At 31.3% G+C, this 18,405-nt stretch overlaps 1 protein-coding gene across 1 annotated transcript; it reads right to left on the bottom strand.

Moving 5' to 3' along the window:
* Nucleotides 1-12,163: 12,163 nt before the first annotated feature.
* On the bottom strand, nt 12,164-16,175 carry LOC107783062 (uncharacterized). Its single transcript, XM_016604026.2, has 9 exons — nt 16,073-16,175; nt 15,027-15,166; nt 14,434-14,636; nt 13,845-14,126; nt 13,513-13,571; nt 13,343-13,379; nt 12,913-13,063; nt 12,699-12,833; nt 12,164-12,583 (listed from the first exon to the last, which is right to left on the bottom strand). The coding sequence occupies exons 1-9, from the start codon at nt 16,173-16,175 to the stop codon at nt 12,164-12,166; spliced, it is 1,530 nt and encodes a 509-aa protein (XP_016459512.2).
* Nucleotides 16,176-18,405: the final 2,230 nt, after the last annotated feature.

Here is an 18,405-nt window from a genome sequence, read left to right as displayed (position 1 = left end):
CTATACTGTATTAAAAGCACCAAAATTCACTTTCATACCTTCTAAAAAATAACCCTACAAAATAGTTATTTAATTATTTTTTTAATTTTTAAGATTTTAAAATCAAATAATTATTATACCTTTCCTTCTTTGGGCTATGTAAAAAGTCCTAATACCTCAGCCAACATGTAACTAATGTGTATATTTTATCATCCAAAGCAAAGCTAAACTTCAATTGATAGATATCGCTTCAATAAATTTAAAAGCAAAAAAAGAATAAAAAAAAGACTTTGAATTGGATATTACATTACTTAATTTAATATCATGAAGGCCCTTAGCGAAATAATATTTGTCTTTTATATATTTTAAAAATAAATTTCACACTCGACAGAATAATCATTTAATTATTTTCCTAATAAAAAGAGTTTAAAATTAGCTAAATTTTGACATTATTTTTCTAATATTTAGAAATTTAAAATCAACTAAAATTTTACATAAATAAATATTTCCTTAGTTGAACTTCTATATAATGAGTCCTACATGCAAGCTATAACATGACATGTCAAAACAATTTCCTTTTCAGAGGAAAAAAAGAAATTTAAGGTTTCGTTTATGTCCTAATTATGAAAGAAAATATTCAAATTCAACTAATTTATTCTACTCACTATTACAAAAGTATGAGAAAAAAACAGGAAGACCAACAATTAATATTGTAATTACAATTAGTGTTAAGTAAATGCATTTTTTATTAGGATATTGAGCATGAAAACCTAACAAAGCTAACGAATATAATGCTAATGAATTAGCATTTTCTAATTCCTTATGCTATTCAACGAGAATACACATCATACTTACTTTTGAAATTCTAATCCCTATCAAGTTTTAGTTTTTTAGATATCTCTTTTTAAGAATACAAAAATAAAGAGCCAATTAAAAGTGATTGACAAGAGTTAATGACGTTGACATTTCTCCCAAAAGTAAATACACATATAAAGATCCAAAATTAAAATATTATACCAATATTTTACCCTTTCAGAATACAATTCTTGTTGGATAAAATTATAATTAAAGTTAAATATACTAAAAATACGGATGAACTAATATATAAAGAATTTGAATGAAAAAAATAAATTATTTTCTTTAATATTGTGAAAAAATAATTAATTTGAATTAACTAAGTAATAGAAGAGTTTAAATTTAATTATTTTTAAAATTCATCATGTAAGTAAAGTTTTTTTTCAGGATGACAAAACTCTTAGGATATATTAATTTGTCTACATAAGAAGAGCATTAGTTGTGACAAAAATTAAAATAAACAGAGCAAAATTAGTGTATAGTATAGTATTAAAAGTCAAATTGGTAAAATCACAAACTTGAAGTGATAAGGATAAAACAGTAGATGAAAATATATATTCTATATGAGTTGTCATTAATAATAATAATAATTATTATTATTATTATTATTATTATTAGTATTATTAGTATTAGTAGTATTATTTGTGTTTGTTCCAACAAATAACAACGCCCTATATTTATATATGTTAAGTTATTTGTTTTAAAATATTAGATCAACATTAGTCATTTTTAAACTTTATATTGTTACTTATTAATTTTTTTCTATGAGCTATAAGGCAAACCTCTTCTTTCCAGAAGACCAAAAGATTACATTTTTAATTTGTTTTATTTACTTGTTGATAAACGTATTTTTTATAATATTTGTTTGTTCTGATATTAAGTCATAAAAATAAAAATAATTTTCATAAAATATTCACGCAGAAGTCCTCATAAATCACAATAAAGTATATAAGAATTATAAAAAAAAAAATTTGACGGGATTCCTTTCCTTATTGAGCTAACTAAATGAGATCAACATTAATATTTCTTAGAACTTATACTTTCTTCTTTAATATTTATTTTATAAGTCAAACGCAAAGTTTAATATTTAATGACGCGAGGTACACGTGCAACGCACGTACACAAAGACTAGTGGTCTTAAAAGTTTAAGAGGTAAAAACTTTGTGGGGTCATGATATTTGTGTGGTTATAAAAACTTCCCGTTAAGGATAAAATAGGTAAAATAAAAAGTTTATAAGTTAAATTATTTCTTTAAAGTTAAATTATTTCAAAATTTAGAAATGTGATATTTATTTTGGAACAGACTAAAAAGGAAAGTACATGATCTAATTTGAAATAGAGGGAGTATAATTTTTCTTTTCAAATAGAGGCACTGTCTTTATAACTCGACTCAAATAACATAAGTTGACCCATCAATTTATAATGCAACACACCCACTTGGTATGCTTCTAGCTACCTCGAATGTAGACTGGGGTTAACTTTTATATATATATATATATATATATATATATATATATATATATATATATATATATATATCAGCTATTATTTTGAGAGTATCTATATAGTGTCATTTTCTCTTAGACTCTTTTTGTTAAATGGGTGGGATGGACTGATTTTGGACAGGTCAAAACGGGTTGAGTCAATAAATTGGTTGACCCGCCCAAAAGTTACTTGGGTTGAGTCAAGATAGGCTAAAATTTGGGTCATAACCCAACCCACCCAACTATTATTAGAGCTGGGCATATATCGGGTATAACCAATAGCCCGAACCGTTAAAATATTATTGGGTTATCAATATCGGATTATTGGGTAAATAGTTCGATAACAGTTTAATATTATTTGACTATTGGGTTATCGGTTCGGGTCTCGATTTGCCCAATTTTATTAACGGTTTAACCGATAGTCCAATAAGCTTTAACAAAATTAATATTTTACCCACTAAGTATATAAAGCCACCTTATGGCTTCATTCTCCCATTCTCTTAATTCTCTCGTCAGTTACTCTCCATCTTCATACCTTAATCCTTAGAGTAAATTTTAAACTTTTCTGAATTTCTCATCTTAATTATTCGGTTAAGATTTTTAGTTTTAAACTTTAGGGAATTAATTATTCAGATTTTTAGTTTTTCTATTTATTTCTTTTATTGCACTGATTTGGTAGCATTTACAAGATTATGATTTATTATTTTTCTGTGAATTATACCCGCACACAGTGAGATAGTAAGATTAGATTGTTGAATGTCTTATTCCTTACTCCTACTAACTTATAACTTTGAAAATTGAGATCATTCATTGGGATTTTCAAATGTAAAAAAAGTTTCTTTTCTAAAGTTAAAATTTAATCCATCTTTTATCGTGAGCAAAAATTCAGTTACTTTTTCTTAACAGTGTGATCACGATTTCTATAATAAAAATATGAAATTTTTGGATATTTTTTATTCTTATCGGGTAAACCGATAACCGAACTGATAAGAATCGATAACCGACAAACCGATACCCAATAACCGATATCTTATTGGAGTTATCAGTTTAGTATATCTATAAACCAATAATCGATATGCCGAACTGATAACATTCAAAACCAAACCGAACTGACTGATGCTCACCTCTAACTCTTATCAAGTTATAATTAATGTCTGTTATTTTCTTATGAATTGTTTAATTATCAAATAAAACTTTTTTTTTATGGTCATATATAACATATCAAATTTTTTTAAAAAAAATTTTGGAGATGTTTTAGCAAAGTTACTCATGAATCAATTTGGGGTAAAAATCAATCCAATTTTAGATGGCATGAGATAGGTCTCAATATGGATTGAGTTCAACAAATGAACTGCCAATGATTGACTCAACCTTAAACGGGCTCAAATTATCACTCCTAGGCCGGTCCAAAAGTTGTCCGCTCTCCACCTTTATGCGTTTTTTTTGTTCAGGTGGCTATCACAATCCTCTTACCCCACTTTACTGTTACTTGGACATCATCAACATAAAATTCTACACTCACTAATCAATGTTGTTGTTCTCATAGAGAAAGTGATTCGTCTTTCTCCAGGGTTCATTATAGAATAATTACCCCAAATAGTCAAAAAGATGAGGATATCAGCTCTGCATATCATGCTCGGTATCCCAAGTTGCCTCCTCAACCGGTTGACCTCTCCATTGAATTGTAAGGCCTCGTAAAATTTGACCTAGAACCCGGGGTTTCGTGATGCCAAGGTGGACTTATATGCTGATGATTGTAGAGATTCTTCGCAGCGAGCAAGCTCACGGTTCGGCCTTTTTGGGTTGAACAACGCGTTGGGGAGTTGAAGAAATATTTTGGAAGTACATGGCATTTCTGCGGTCCATTATGCAGTCGCAGAATTGATCTGCGGATCACAGATCTGCCGCAAAGTGAGGCAGAAACTTGGGTAAATGTTTGGGCCATTATGCGTCCGAATAATTATTTTGCGGTACGCATAACGCATCGCAGACCCATCACGAAATTTTCTGGAGAGAAGTTATGCGACACATCATGCGAGGTCTGCAGACCGCATATCAGTCACAGAGTGTGGCAGAAGTGCCCAGTTTCGGAGGACCATTATGCGGCCCATTTTGCGAACCGCAAAAGCATTATGCGGTCGCATATGCGATCGTATATCTGCGACGGGTCCGTTTTTTAAATTTTATAACTCGACCCCCATTTCATTTATCTAGCCTAAGGGTTCATTTTGGAGGGATCACTGGTCATTTTAGAGAGAGGAGAGAACTATTCTAGAGAGAGGAAAGGGATGGTTAAGGATTTCACTACTCTACCTTGATCGAACCTTGGGATTTCATCGAAAGGAACTTGCTATGGCTTCAAAGAGGTAAGAATATTTTTCTCCAATTCTTCAATTTCAGGTTTGGGGTTGATTATGAGTGATAAAGGTAGATTCATCACATGCATGAGCTAATAGGGATTGTGGGGAAGTTGTTAAACAATCTTGGGTAGTTTTGTTGTTGAATTAGTTGAGAGAAAGGTTGGGTCATAGTTGTGATAGCCCTTGCCATACGAATTTCTATAATTGTGCTTGTAATTCCCCCCTCCTCTATAAATTGGCATCGTTAGGAGTGTTGGAACATTATTGTGGCACTACGAAAAGCTCTTTCGAGGTATGAAGGCTAAACTCTTTTTCTGGTATTGTAATTCATGTGTTCTTACAAAACTCCATCATGTAAAGTTCGGATATGGAACACTATTGATGTGGAGTATTCAAACTAATAGAATTGATGCCCGATTGGCATAACGTGTTAGAACCCTCGTGTGTTAATGATTCTCTGTTTTTGACTTAATCATGTTATACCTCTTTGGGAAGAAGATCTTGTATGAAATCAATGTGATTAAACACCCATTTCTCATATGATGAAACTTTATGAATTTACACTTGCTAAGGCCAAAGGTGCCAAACAATTTATTAGAAGGGAACTCTTTTGTACATATTATTATCATTTTGGGAACTCGAGTTGTGGCATTGTGGTTACACCTCCACCCGCATACGTTGGAGGTGAGGCGGCGAGGTCGCTTTGTATAGAGCTGTGGTATTGTAATTACACATTCACCCGCATACGTTGGGGTAAGGCGGCGTGGCCGCTTTGTGTATAGTTGTGATATTGTGAATACACCTCCACCCACATACATTGGGGGTGAGGCGGCGGGGCCGCTTTGTGTAGAGTTTCTGGTATTGTGATTGCACCTCCACCCGCATACATTGGGGTGAGGCGACAAGGCCGCCATGTGTAAAGGTAGTTGTAGAGGATTCCCGACCTGAAATTTATAAGTGTTATTGGAAGTTCTTAATAAATCTGTTTTGACTTTTATAGCCATCTAAGCCCTGTGATCGTTACCATGATTCATCATATTCATGTTGTATTTCCAAGTCCTTGAAAAGATGTTTTGGTTTTCATACTAGTACTATTCGACATGTACTAACGTCCCTTTTGCCGGGGGTACTGCATCTTTAATGGATGCAGGTGATTTCACAGCGGAAGGCATTGACCAGTGATAGCGGTACACTCTTTTTCCAGCTGACTTGGTGAGCCCCACTTTATTCCGGGGTTGTGCATATTTTATTCCGTGTGTATTATATTTTGAGGTATAGTCAGAGCCTTGTTGCCGGCACTATCAGTGTACTCTTTTATACTCCCTCTGTTTCAAATTAGATGAGGTACTTTCCTTTTCAGTCTATTCCAAAATAAATGACACACTTCTAAATTTGAAAATAATTCAACTTTAAACTCTTCATTTTACCCATTTTACCCATTTTAAGAAGCTTTTATAACCACAAAAATATCATGGCCCAACAAAACTTTTACCCCTTAAGCTTTTAAGACCACAAGTTTTAAAAATCTTTTTTTTTAAAACTCCGTGCCGAGTCAAACTATCTCATCTAAATTAAAATGGAGAGAGTATCTATTAGAGGCTCTGTAGACATGGTGTGGGTTGTGTATTGGTATTGGGAAAGTCAAGATAGTAATGTTGTATGTGTGTTACATCTTTTACTTCAAACTATGAAAATGCATGTATTTTGAGAATTTATAAATGAAGTAACTAATAGTGATGGAATTAGTATTGTTCATGAATCATCTTGGTGTTAATTAATTAAATGTATTCTTCTCTTTATTCATGGGTGAGTTGGGTAGACGACACTGTACATGCTTGCTCGACCGGGGTAATTCTGTTGAGCGTCGGTCGCGCTCCTCGAGGTTGGGACGTGGCATATATCTATATTGTTATAAAAGCATGAATACAATGTCGGTTTACAAAAATAACCTTATAATATTAAGTATAATAACTCATAATAAAATGACATAACCGGAATTCTAGATATTAGCCTTATAATTCTATTAGTTTTAGGACATAATACTACACGTTAGGAATCCTACGTGATTACCTTTAGGAATTCTATTAGTATAATTACTTTCGAGTTGTCTAATTTATATAAAATTGAACAATTAAATATATGTAATCATATTACTTTTAATATAATTTCATTTGCAGATAAAATTGTAACATTGAAAACTTTTACTAATTAATACTAATTCGCATGGGGTTCATATACAAAGCAAGATTCCTACCCATTGTTATGTTCCATAGTCATATACTATAAATTTCACATGGATTAGAATAGATAATTTCCACCGCCGCCTCATACTACCTACGTAAAGGAGTGCATTGCCTCATTCATTGGAGCACGCACGAATTTGGCAAAATTAAAAAAGACTTCCAAGAAATTGATACTTGCAATTTAACTGGGATCGATTACATGAGAATTTAATGTAAGAAGTGCACGAATGAATTTGAGTTTGCATGTTCTCATCTTCAAGAAGATTTCGGTTAATGTCAGAAATAATGTCATTAGATTTGTATATCTTGGTGTTCAGAAGTATAATCTACCGTGTTCTTCTCTTTTTCTTTGATTTCTTTCTTCTCTTTAGGTCAATTATGTATAGGTCCAGGGAGTAATTCAAGATTTATTATTGTAGCATAAAGTGGTAGATTTGTTTTGACCAAAGTATGAACTTGAAAGTTATGATGATAAGTTGATAACTAATAAAGGTGATACATTTTAAAGTTTGAATTTTTTGTGCCTTGTAAACATTAAAAAATATATAAAAAAAGAGGCAATTAAAATTAAACAAGTAAATATCTTTAGTCATGTAATCATATTACTTTAGGATATACTTCTTAAAAATTTCTATTACTAATTTAATTTGAAAACCTATTATAATGGCCTATTAATAATTTAATTTGAGAATGTATTATATTGTCCAAATTCATTTAGAAAAAGGAGATCCTACATTATTATAAGATCATAAATACAATATTAATATACCAAAATAGCCATAAAATATTAAATGGAATAACTCATAGGGAAAAGACATCACTGCAATTACCTAATTTTTGGACTACAATACCTTATGTGCTAAACTTTAATATTTTAAATTTTAAAATTAATAAAATTTTATCTCTTAAATTATGATTAAAAATATGTAAGAAGGTTTAATAAAATTAATTTCATAAGAATCCTCCGCATTGGCAATACATTATCATTCCATAATGTCCAATACCAAGAAAAATAAAAGTAATATTAAATGGACTGCATAAAGAGTTAAAATTGAGAAAGAAAACCCACGATAATATATTTTTATATTATATTTAAACTATTTTCCTACTCAAATAATATTTTTTATCAATTTTTTGTGTAATATTAAAAACTACCCAATTATTAAACAACAACTAAGAAAATATTTAAGAATATAAATGTGTGAGAAAGAGAAAAAAATGGTTGGTAAGAGTCAATGCCACTAATAATTCTACAGATATAAAGATCTAAAAGTGAAATGTCATATCAATCTTTTACTCTTTGAAAATAAAATTTGTGGTGGATAAAATTATAATTAAGATTAAATATTTAAAACAAGAGATGAACTAATATTAATATCTGAATCAACATATAATAAATTATTTTTTATGTTAAAACTAAATTATTAAATTTTTAATTAATTATTTAGCAAGAGAATCCAATTCAATTATTTTTTAAATTCATCATACGAGTAAAATTCTTATTCAAGTTAAAAAATATCTTTGGGTATATAAATTTATTCCATAAAAAGAGCGTTAAAACACAAAGTAAAAAGGTTAGTATATTATTAAGAATCAAAATGCTATACACATGTCTGAGAAAACACAATCAAAACTAAATGCTAAATAAGAACAAGCTTTCAAGACTATATTATAAAGAGTCGCTCTGATATAACGGGATTATATATTCTTTGTAGATGCCTCCGGCTGAATCGAAATGATATTTCTATGTCATGCATTATTTGCAAATATCATATCAAGAAGCATGACAATGTTAGCAATAATAGCAAGTGGTGTACCAACAACGATTTTATTGTGAGGCCACCCGCTTTAGATTTGATATATTTCTTCAAACAACTTAAATAACCATCACAAATATATCAAAGCAGAGCAATGATGCTAATTTTATAAGGAAATCAAAGTTGATAATATGGGATGAAACACTTATGGCTAAGTGTCAAACGATCGAAATAATTGCCCGGAATTCTAGAGATATATTGGATATTAATGAACCGTTTGGTGAAAATTAATGATTTTGGAGGTAATTTATGTTAGTACTACCAATAGTTCCAAAATCGACAAAATTAGAGACTGTAAAAGCTAGCTTGCCAACGTTATATTTTTGGCCTCAAATAAAAAGATTCAACTAACAAGAAATATAAAGTAAGAACAAATCCAGTATTCAGTGTCTTCTTGCTTCGTGTCGGAAACAAAAAAGAGCATCCACTAAAAGATAATTTGGTTCTTCCTGAACACTTGGTTATCAATCTCAATGGTAATAGTAGTGCATTTAATTAGAGAGATATTTCTACCATTATATTAAAATATAATTTGTGCAAATCGCATAATAGAATTAAAAAGATATCTTAGCTAGCAGAAATGAATATGTTGATCAACTAAATAAAATGTTGATTGCAAAATTTTAGAGTAAAAACAAAATGCTTTTCTGTTTTTGACTCAGCAGAAAATGATACCAATAATTATTACCAAGAAGAATACTTAAATACCAGATGGCCTTTTACCATACATGTTTGTTGTCAAGTTTATTATTTCTTACCTATGTTAGTGTCACCGTATATATAATAGACTAATTTAAAATTGATCTTCTATTGTATATAAGTTGATTTTAAAGAAAAATATGCCTGTCATGCCACTGAAAAACTTACATACGTCGAATAGCTTATGTAATAGCACACATATGGTATATAGAAGTTTTGACAATAACGTCATACATGCAAAAATTATAATACTGGTCAATGTGCTTCTAAGTATATTCTTATCCCTGAATTCAACTTTCGTCTTTCGAAACTAAAGAATATCCTTTTAAATTTGTGTGAAAATAATTTTTAGTATGCTTATATTTTGCAAATATAATAAATAAAGCACATGGACAAACATCCTAAATATTGGACTATATTTACCGCAATATGTTTTCTTGTACGAACAACCGTTTATTGCACTTTCAAGAGGGATATCAAGATCGACAACAAGAGTTTTGGATAAGGTAGAGCAACCAAAGCATTAGGAGGAGACATACACAAAAAAATATTGTCCACAAAGAAATGTTCGTTAAGATACCATCATATTAAATACTTTTAAACTATAATACATAATTATCTAACTAACATGACAAAATTGATCATTTGTGTAAGTTTTGATAATGTTATTTAATTTTAAATTCATGTATAATGCTAATGTAATAGTAATATTTTTTAGCATTTAGATGATTGTTGTATTATTATACATAAAATTTATCTCATTAATTAAATTTTATTGTTCCTTCACATAAATAAATATTTAAATCATCATTTATCATTATTAACGTGCAACGCACGTTCATAGATACTAGTATATATATAAAATTATGTATAATAAATATATAATATATGTATACCGTTTAGAAAAAACAAACACTTAATTTGACCAGCTATTTGTATAACAATTCCATTATTATATTGCAATGCGTAACTTTAGTATTGACCAAAATTGGGTGTGGGCTCTGCCAAAGTAGAGTTGGGCCGTTGGAGGCCGATTACAGTTGCAATGCTAAGGGTTGAGCATTGGGCTTTTATCCAAATCATGATTAGCCCATGTTTTTTTCCATTGACACGAAATGGCCCTTCGGCCCAAACATATTATATCTAGTAGCCCGAAATGTCTATTTTATATATTTTTTTGTATATTGACAGTCTACTTTGTATATTTTTTGTATAGTGACAGTCTATTTTGTATAGTTTTTGTATAGTGACAGTCTATTTTGTATAGTGACGGTCTAGTTTGTATATATTTTGTATAGTGACAATCTATTATATATAAATTATATAGTGACAGTCTATTTAGTATATTTTTGTATAGTGACAGTCTATTTTGTATATATTTTGTATAGTGACAGTCTATTTAGTATATTTTTTATATAATGACATTCTATTTTTGTATATATTTTTTATAGTGACACTATTGTATATAAATTGTATAGTGACAGTCTATTTTGTATAATTTTTGTATAGTTACAGTCTATTTTGTATATATTTCAACTTTATGCATAGTTATCTCCTCTTCCTCTCATTGAGAGACCAGCCACCAGCGTCCATGGCCTCACAGTTGCCGAAAATGGTAACAAGATCGTCGGAATTTTAAATTTTCAGCCAAAGATCAAAATATTAACTTCATATTCACGTAAACTATAAGAGAAAATCAGAGAAAGAAGACAAGTCTGTCTCTCTCGTTGCCTTATGCTACACCTCTGCCGAAATCCGGCCGGCCAACGATGACTATGACTGCTCCTCTCGCTTTCCTCTTCTTCCCTATAGGTTGCTGCTACTGATTTTTACTAGTCACCGCTGGAATTGACCACTGGCTGGTGACGATATTACCCCCATCGACGGTGACTGTTACACGCTATTGATACGCCATCCCTCTCCTCCTTCATCTCTATTTCTTTTGTTTTGATGTTGTTTTAACGGGTAAAAGTCCAGATCTTCTTAGATCTGGCCGGTTCTAGGATTTTCCGACGAGGTATCTAAACGAAAGGAATTCGGGTCAGTAAGGTTTTCAGTTCAAGGACTGGGAAACTATAAGAGAAAATCAGAGATAGTAAGGAAGATGGAGGCGACTGCTAGCAGTTGTTATTGTTTTTAGGTTATGACTTGTATGAGTCAATTTGTGGCTACCGGATGATATATGTTTTGACCGATGGGCTATAAATGAATTTCTCTCAATCATGATTCCCAGACGAAAAGTTACTACCACTTTTAACCAAGCTAAGAAAAAATTCACTGAATCAGAATCTTTCGCCACCATTCACCAACATACAATAGTAACGAATTTGGAAAGATAAAATATTCAGTAACCAAAACATTCTTACTTGACAGAGCTAGTTGATTTTTGGTGCTTAATTACAATTTATTAACAATAGTACTTGAACATGTAGTTTTTGGAAAAGATTGATAAATACATATATTTCCTCCTCCTTGAATTTCATACATGCCATTGAGGGGTTTGTCCCCGAAGCTGGCTGGTTTTAACTTTCTAAAAAAAATAAACCAGGAATCTCCTAATATGACTATATCCCTTTGCTGGGAACCTTTTTTTTTTAAAAATAAAAAAGACCATACTTTTGGCAATACTATCCCCAGTAGAGAGATCCCTTTGATCTCCTATTACTTTTCTAAATTCCTACAATCTGTACAAAGTACAATACTCTAAACTAATACCTAATCAGCTGCTATTTCCCTAACTGAACTATGATTTTTGAGTCAGTCCTGGCTTCTTTAACTGTGCTTAATTCTAGCATATCTACTGCTGCAGAATGAGGCTTGATAGAACTATCAAAGTTGTGATGATCCTTTTCATGGTTTGCCTCGAATGTCCATACGAGGACTAACGCGACCATTACTAGTGACAGCAAAACAAGTCCTGCCCATGTCATATGCGCGTTTTTCTTTAATGGTTTGCAATGTTTGTCAAGTATATCTGAAAATGAACTGTACACTGTGTTACATTCTGCTAGGCTTTCAATTCCAGGGTACACATCCAGTATCTTTTTGAGAGCAGTTATGTATGACTCAATGTTGTTGAAGATCCTATATGGGATCAAGACTCCTCCCTTGCAGCTTGGATCAGTGCAAGTCAACATCTTGATTATCTTTATAGAAGAAGAGAGAATTCCATCAAATTAAAGGTAACGAAAAACTAACGACTAACTACAAAAACTATGTGAAAAGAAAAATGTAAATCGTAGGCGTTTGAGCTATATATACCCCAGGGAGCTCTCCTATCCTGATCGCGCTAGATGGACAGTTCTGATCTGGCTCGTAGTTATAGTCTGGTGGACCGGAGAATGGATTGCAAATTTGTGCAACATTTCCATAATTTGTAGATAGCTCCTGATTTACCTGCAAATTTCCAAAAATTCCAAAATTTTCAAGACCAGTAAATAAAATACTTTATTTCAGGTTAGAATTTCAGGTTTACCTTGTTCACTACTCGATGAATCCCTTCACTGGCAGCATATAAGATTGATTGTGCTGAGAGCAATTCATCACAGGGGAGGATTGAACTCAAGCTATTATTGTAGGGATTTATCTGGAAACTTTCTAGAGCTGTGCATGCATCTCTAGCAAAGCTGCAATAAATACAACTTGATCATGAGTACGCCGAGGCAATATAATTTTGAGATGAAACAGAAAACTTGAGTAAGTTATTGGAAATCGTTTTCGTACTTGTCTAGGAAGAAATAAATCCCGAAAAATAACCAGCAGAGACTTGTAAAGATCCAACACACTACAATTAGCCTGCGTAGATCAGAATATATTGTTTCAGAATTTTGCAACTAGTGGAACATGGCCAAGAAGTTGGAAGTGTTAGGAGGCTAAGATTTGCACCATTGACATGATATACTTACAGGTGAAAATTTCTTCTAAATTTGAGGATTCCAAATACTGCAATGAAAACAGATTTCAGCTTTAGTCAGCATTAGATATTTAATGATAGCCCTACTAAGAAATTACTACTACTATTTTTGGATATTAGTCTCCTTTTCTTCCTCTTTGCATACTAGACCAGTACACTCACATGTTAGAGAAATTGCAGCAGCCAAGTTGAGAGAAATAGTCAGTGTAGTTACTATGTACCTGTCAACAAAAAGTAGTGTGCATGTCAGTCTTTGTACGGCCTGGAAAGCATAGGCAAATCTATGACAGATTCTGTCCATTCAACTAAATATATTGCTTTTGACTCGAACTATGCATGAATATACGGAAAAAAACAAAATAAAATACATATCGCAAGATCACACTCATTCTGAACGTATTAACACTAGATCCTGAATTCATCTTAGTGAAAGGGACCGATCTAGAATATAACACCAAGGGGTAAGGTAGAGAAAAGGGGAGGAGGAAACTCACAGTATCTCAACGCCTTTCTCGACTAAACGCCTATTTTTTGTGGCTCCCCGATGTATATCAGCAGCCTGTCTGTCAAGACTTTGGGAAGTGGGAATGAGGAAATTAGCAGCCTCATCACCTATATCAGTATCTTCTAAGTCAGTATTCATATCTCTCAAGGCTCCGGTAGTAGTATATATAGTCTCTGATGCCCCATCTGCTGTATCAATGATAATGTTCACAACTCTATCTGTTCTTGAACGTAGTTTCGCATTCCCTCCTAGTACCAGGCCTGTAGCTGTTCTGCAGTTATAGTGAAATTATCTCCTCAGTTTTGTCTAACCTTTCAGAGTGAATGAAACTACTTCCTTGGAGGATGCATTATATAAAATGGGCAGCCCGGTGCACAAAGCATCCCGTATTCAAGTAGGGTCCGAGGAACCACCGCACCCCAAGGGGTGTGACGTAGGCATTAGTGGCTGCTTTCATGGCTCGAACCCGTAACCTATAGCTCACATGAAGACAACTTTACCGTTGCTCTAATTGAACTTAATGTTTATTGCAATAAAGTTATAAAACTAGATAAGTGAGAATGCAAAGTGACACTTACATTGCTAAAATTGTCAAGAAAACAGCTGAGAAAATAAGCCAGAGATAACAGTGCTGATAATAACAAGTTGATCTCTTCTTAAGCTTCATGTTCTTCCTTTTGCCGCAGCAGGTAGAGGCTAGAAGATATAGTCCATATCCTAAGCCACAGGAGAGCCACACTACTGCAATGGCATAGCCATATATACCTGTAAAGATGGTGGACTGCACAACAAGTTAAAATTTAGTGCTTGAAATTGCTTTTAGTCATAATGTGAAGAAAAGTATAATAACTCGCATATAATTGGCAAAAAGATTATATTTTTTTTAAAATTTAAAAGTAGGTTATGGAGTACTTATTATGACTATACCTAAAAATTGGACAAATAAATGGTAAAAGTTAAAAAGAAAAAGAAAACAAGGAATTATATTACATTGATGTATAAAAGAAAAATATACACACTCAATTAGTATAGAGGGACTATTTATCTGTGTTGTTAGGACTCTTTAAAATTGCTACAGCAACCTTAGCATTCTCATTTCTTAGCATTCTTTAAGAGTCCAAGCAACATAGAATTACTATATGGTAGGAATTAAGAAATGCAAATTGCTCACACTCCAATAGTGTTTATTTGTAATGTCAAATCCTCCTCTGTATTTCTTGAAATTGTCCAAAGGGTCTATTCTCACTGTATCATCTGATTGCTTTTTCCTAGCTTCTGAATCATTGTCTATCTCAATTAATATTCTTCTTTCTGCAGAAATCAACAAGTATTTTCATCAATTAAAGGCATTACTATATATATATATATATATATATATATATATATATATATATATATATATATATATATATATATATATATATATATATATATATATATATATATATATATATATATATATATATATATATATATATATATATATATATATATATATATATATATATATATATATATATATATATATATATATATATATATAACTAGGTGGCTTTTACATAATTGTGTGTACTTTTATCGCCAATAAGATCCTTTTTTTCCCTAGCCCGAGTTTTTTTTTAAAAGAAATTAATCACTACAAATGACGCCTACGTATTTATCTTTTAAAACAAATTTATTGACTTTCTTAAAATAAATCTTATTTTACTTTTTTCTTTTTTTCTTAAAAGTTTTTATCATCTCATCTTTTGTAATATAGGTCCCAAGCTGGATTTAATAACTCCTCTAAACTTGTCTACTCGCCCCATGTTTTCCCTGCATGCAGATAAATACATTCTATCGTAGAAATAGCATTGTAATTTATCGTTTAAAATATACTCAATTTTTAAATACTATTTAATGTGTGGCCATTTTGTTATAAGTAAATAAAACTTGGACAAAAATATTCCCAAAGTTTGCTTCTAGCATAGCCTAACACTTGAAATTTGAAGTTAGATTGTTGTAGTTCAAACTTCAGATTGTCGACTTTAATTTGGACCCAAACTATCTGAAGTTAGAAGAGATGGTTAAATTTTTAATTTTTTTGAACTTTGGGTATTCGTTAACACCCCCCCCCCCAAAACCAACCCACCCACACATTCTATTTCTCTAAAAGCCCTTGAAAGAGAGTCCGATCAAAAAGAAGAAGAAAACATAGAAAATAGAATAGGCTGTTACCTGGTTTGGCTTTTACTCCTTCTAGACTAGTGATGTTAAGGGCAAGGAGGATAGCGAATAATAGTAAGGATATAGCCACTTTCCTCCTATGCATAAATTCCATCTTCTAACCTGTCAAGTAATCAATAACTAGTTAATTATCAATTGGGATACTTTTCTGTTAAACTCTATTTTTGTTTAACAAAGTCATTTTAATTAGTTCTTTTGTACTCAGGAGAAAAATGAGAAACAACTTTTGAGAATCAAGCTAATCTAGTTTAATAATAAGGACTTTTTATAGAAATATACTAACGTGTTGCTAATGAAAACATCATAATAATAGACTAATAGTTTTGGTTTTTTAATCCAATACTATTTTTGATAACATGGACGGGAGGGAAAAATTCATTAATTTACTCCACTGATAATGTTAAATATCAATAAGATTTAATAACAATAGAAACATAATTTTATTTGATACATTTTACAGAGGCGGACCCAAAATTTGAAGGTGGGACTGCATGAGCGGACTGCTCAACCAATGCCCCTATTAAACTTTTGATCATAACGGTTCCAAGCAAAATATATAACCGTTTTATCAATAAAAAATATATATATATATATATATATATATATATATATATATATATATTCAGAACTTTTGTTGAAGTTAACGGTCCGATGACCTCTCTAATATATACATAGGTCTGCCTTTGGCTGCTCTAACAAACCAATACTACTATATTATATACCAATGACCAACCTATATAAATGTTTATACTAAACCTGACAAATACACAAAAAAACAGAAACAAAATCAGAAGATTGAACACACAGTATATGCTTAATGTATAATTACAGATAACACACCTTCTCGTATAGTTGCAGAGAGATGAATATGAGTACTATGGAAGAAGAAAAAGAAAGATAAATATATTAAAACAGAGTTCAATATGTACATGCATGGGGAGGCACTTCTAAACGAAGGCCAAAAGGTCGTGTGTGAACACTTTTAAACTGAGAATATAGAATATAACTTCCAATTCAAGTAAGGAACCATATTTTTAAGATAATAATCCTTATTGATGAAGAAGACTGAAATAAATTTATCTTAATTATTCTATTATCCTTCTCCAAGATTAACTAAGATTTTACCCCTTTTAGTGTTATGTTTTAAAGTCCAACTAACTTTTGAAAAGCTTAACCGACCAAATCCCCCAAGACAAAGTTTATCTTATCCCAAAAAAAAAAAAACTGTTTTTCTTTTTTCAATGGAAGAATATTCTTGAATAAAAGGTTCGTTTCTGATCAAATTGCTTTGTACGTAATTAGTACAGAATATCACAATTCATCCAGAATTATATTATCTTAAATTAGCTGTCCGTTCTCATCAAATAAGGGATCAAAGCACTCTTGGTGTTTTAACCACTAATGGTTGGCTTAAATATTACTCTTTCGGTATGTTCTGCAAACACTTTTATTTTTAGTTTCTCATCTACTTTAGAGAAAATAAATGGAAACAAACACATAATTAAAGAATAATTACCTGACACACAACAAATTCTGGCATGAGATTCTGCTACAAATGATTTACTTTGTTCAACCTAACGTTCTAACACAAAGTATCTCGCGTGCATTTCTATTAAAAATTAACTCAATATAAGAGTTCTCGTGCTTCCTGTTTGAAGCTCAAAATATATTCTATCTTAAAGTTGAAACAGTGAAAACTCTTAGTCATATTTAATTTATTCAGATACATGAATTCCAGCTTTTTTTAAAGAGCTTTATAGGAAAAAGGAAAGTTCAATTTTTCATGAAGAGGAAAGGTCAGTAAACCAAATGGTCTTTTTATTATTTATACTGTTCATACATACAACAGCCTCTCTCAGCCCCTTTTGTGTACGTTGAATAGATACGATCTAGAAAGTTGAGCTTTCAACTTAAGTTACCCTTTTGGAAATGTATGGACATGTTTTAAAAAAGCAAGTCATTCTAAAATAATTAGTTATATGAGATTTTATGTTGGATTTCTAAATGAAATAAAAAAGGAAAAAGCTTGGCGTAATAAACTTGGATAAATGTTTTCATTAAGTATTTATTGGCTTAGCCGTGCACCATTTGTTTTGATATATATGAAGGGAAGAAAAGGGATTACTTAATTTACTACAAGTATGACCACTACTCTTTAATTATGGGGCCAGAATAATCCCTTCTCTTTTTTTCTTTTTTCTTTCCTTGTTTTGCTTTCTTTTGGAGGTGGGGTGAGGGTGAATTATTTTGCGATCATCACCCCAAAGAATAGATTTTTAAATCAAAAAACATTTTTGGTGCTTTTAATCACCCAAAAAGTGTGC

The sequence above is a fragment of the Nicotiana tabacum genome, chromosome 22, assembly GCF_000715075.1.
Source record: "Nicotiana tabacum cultivar K326 chromosome 22, ASM71507v2, whole genome shotgun sequence".
In the NCBI taxonomy this organism is placed as follows: Eukaryota; Viridiplantae; Streptophyta; class Magnoliopsida; order Solanales; family Solanaceae; genus Nicotiana; species Nicotiana tabacum.
The sequence above is the reverse complement of the archived record's forward strand: the minus strand, read 5'-3'. Positions and strand labels throughout refer to the sequence as shown.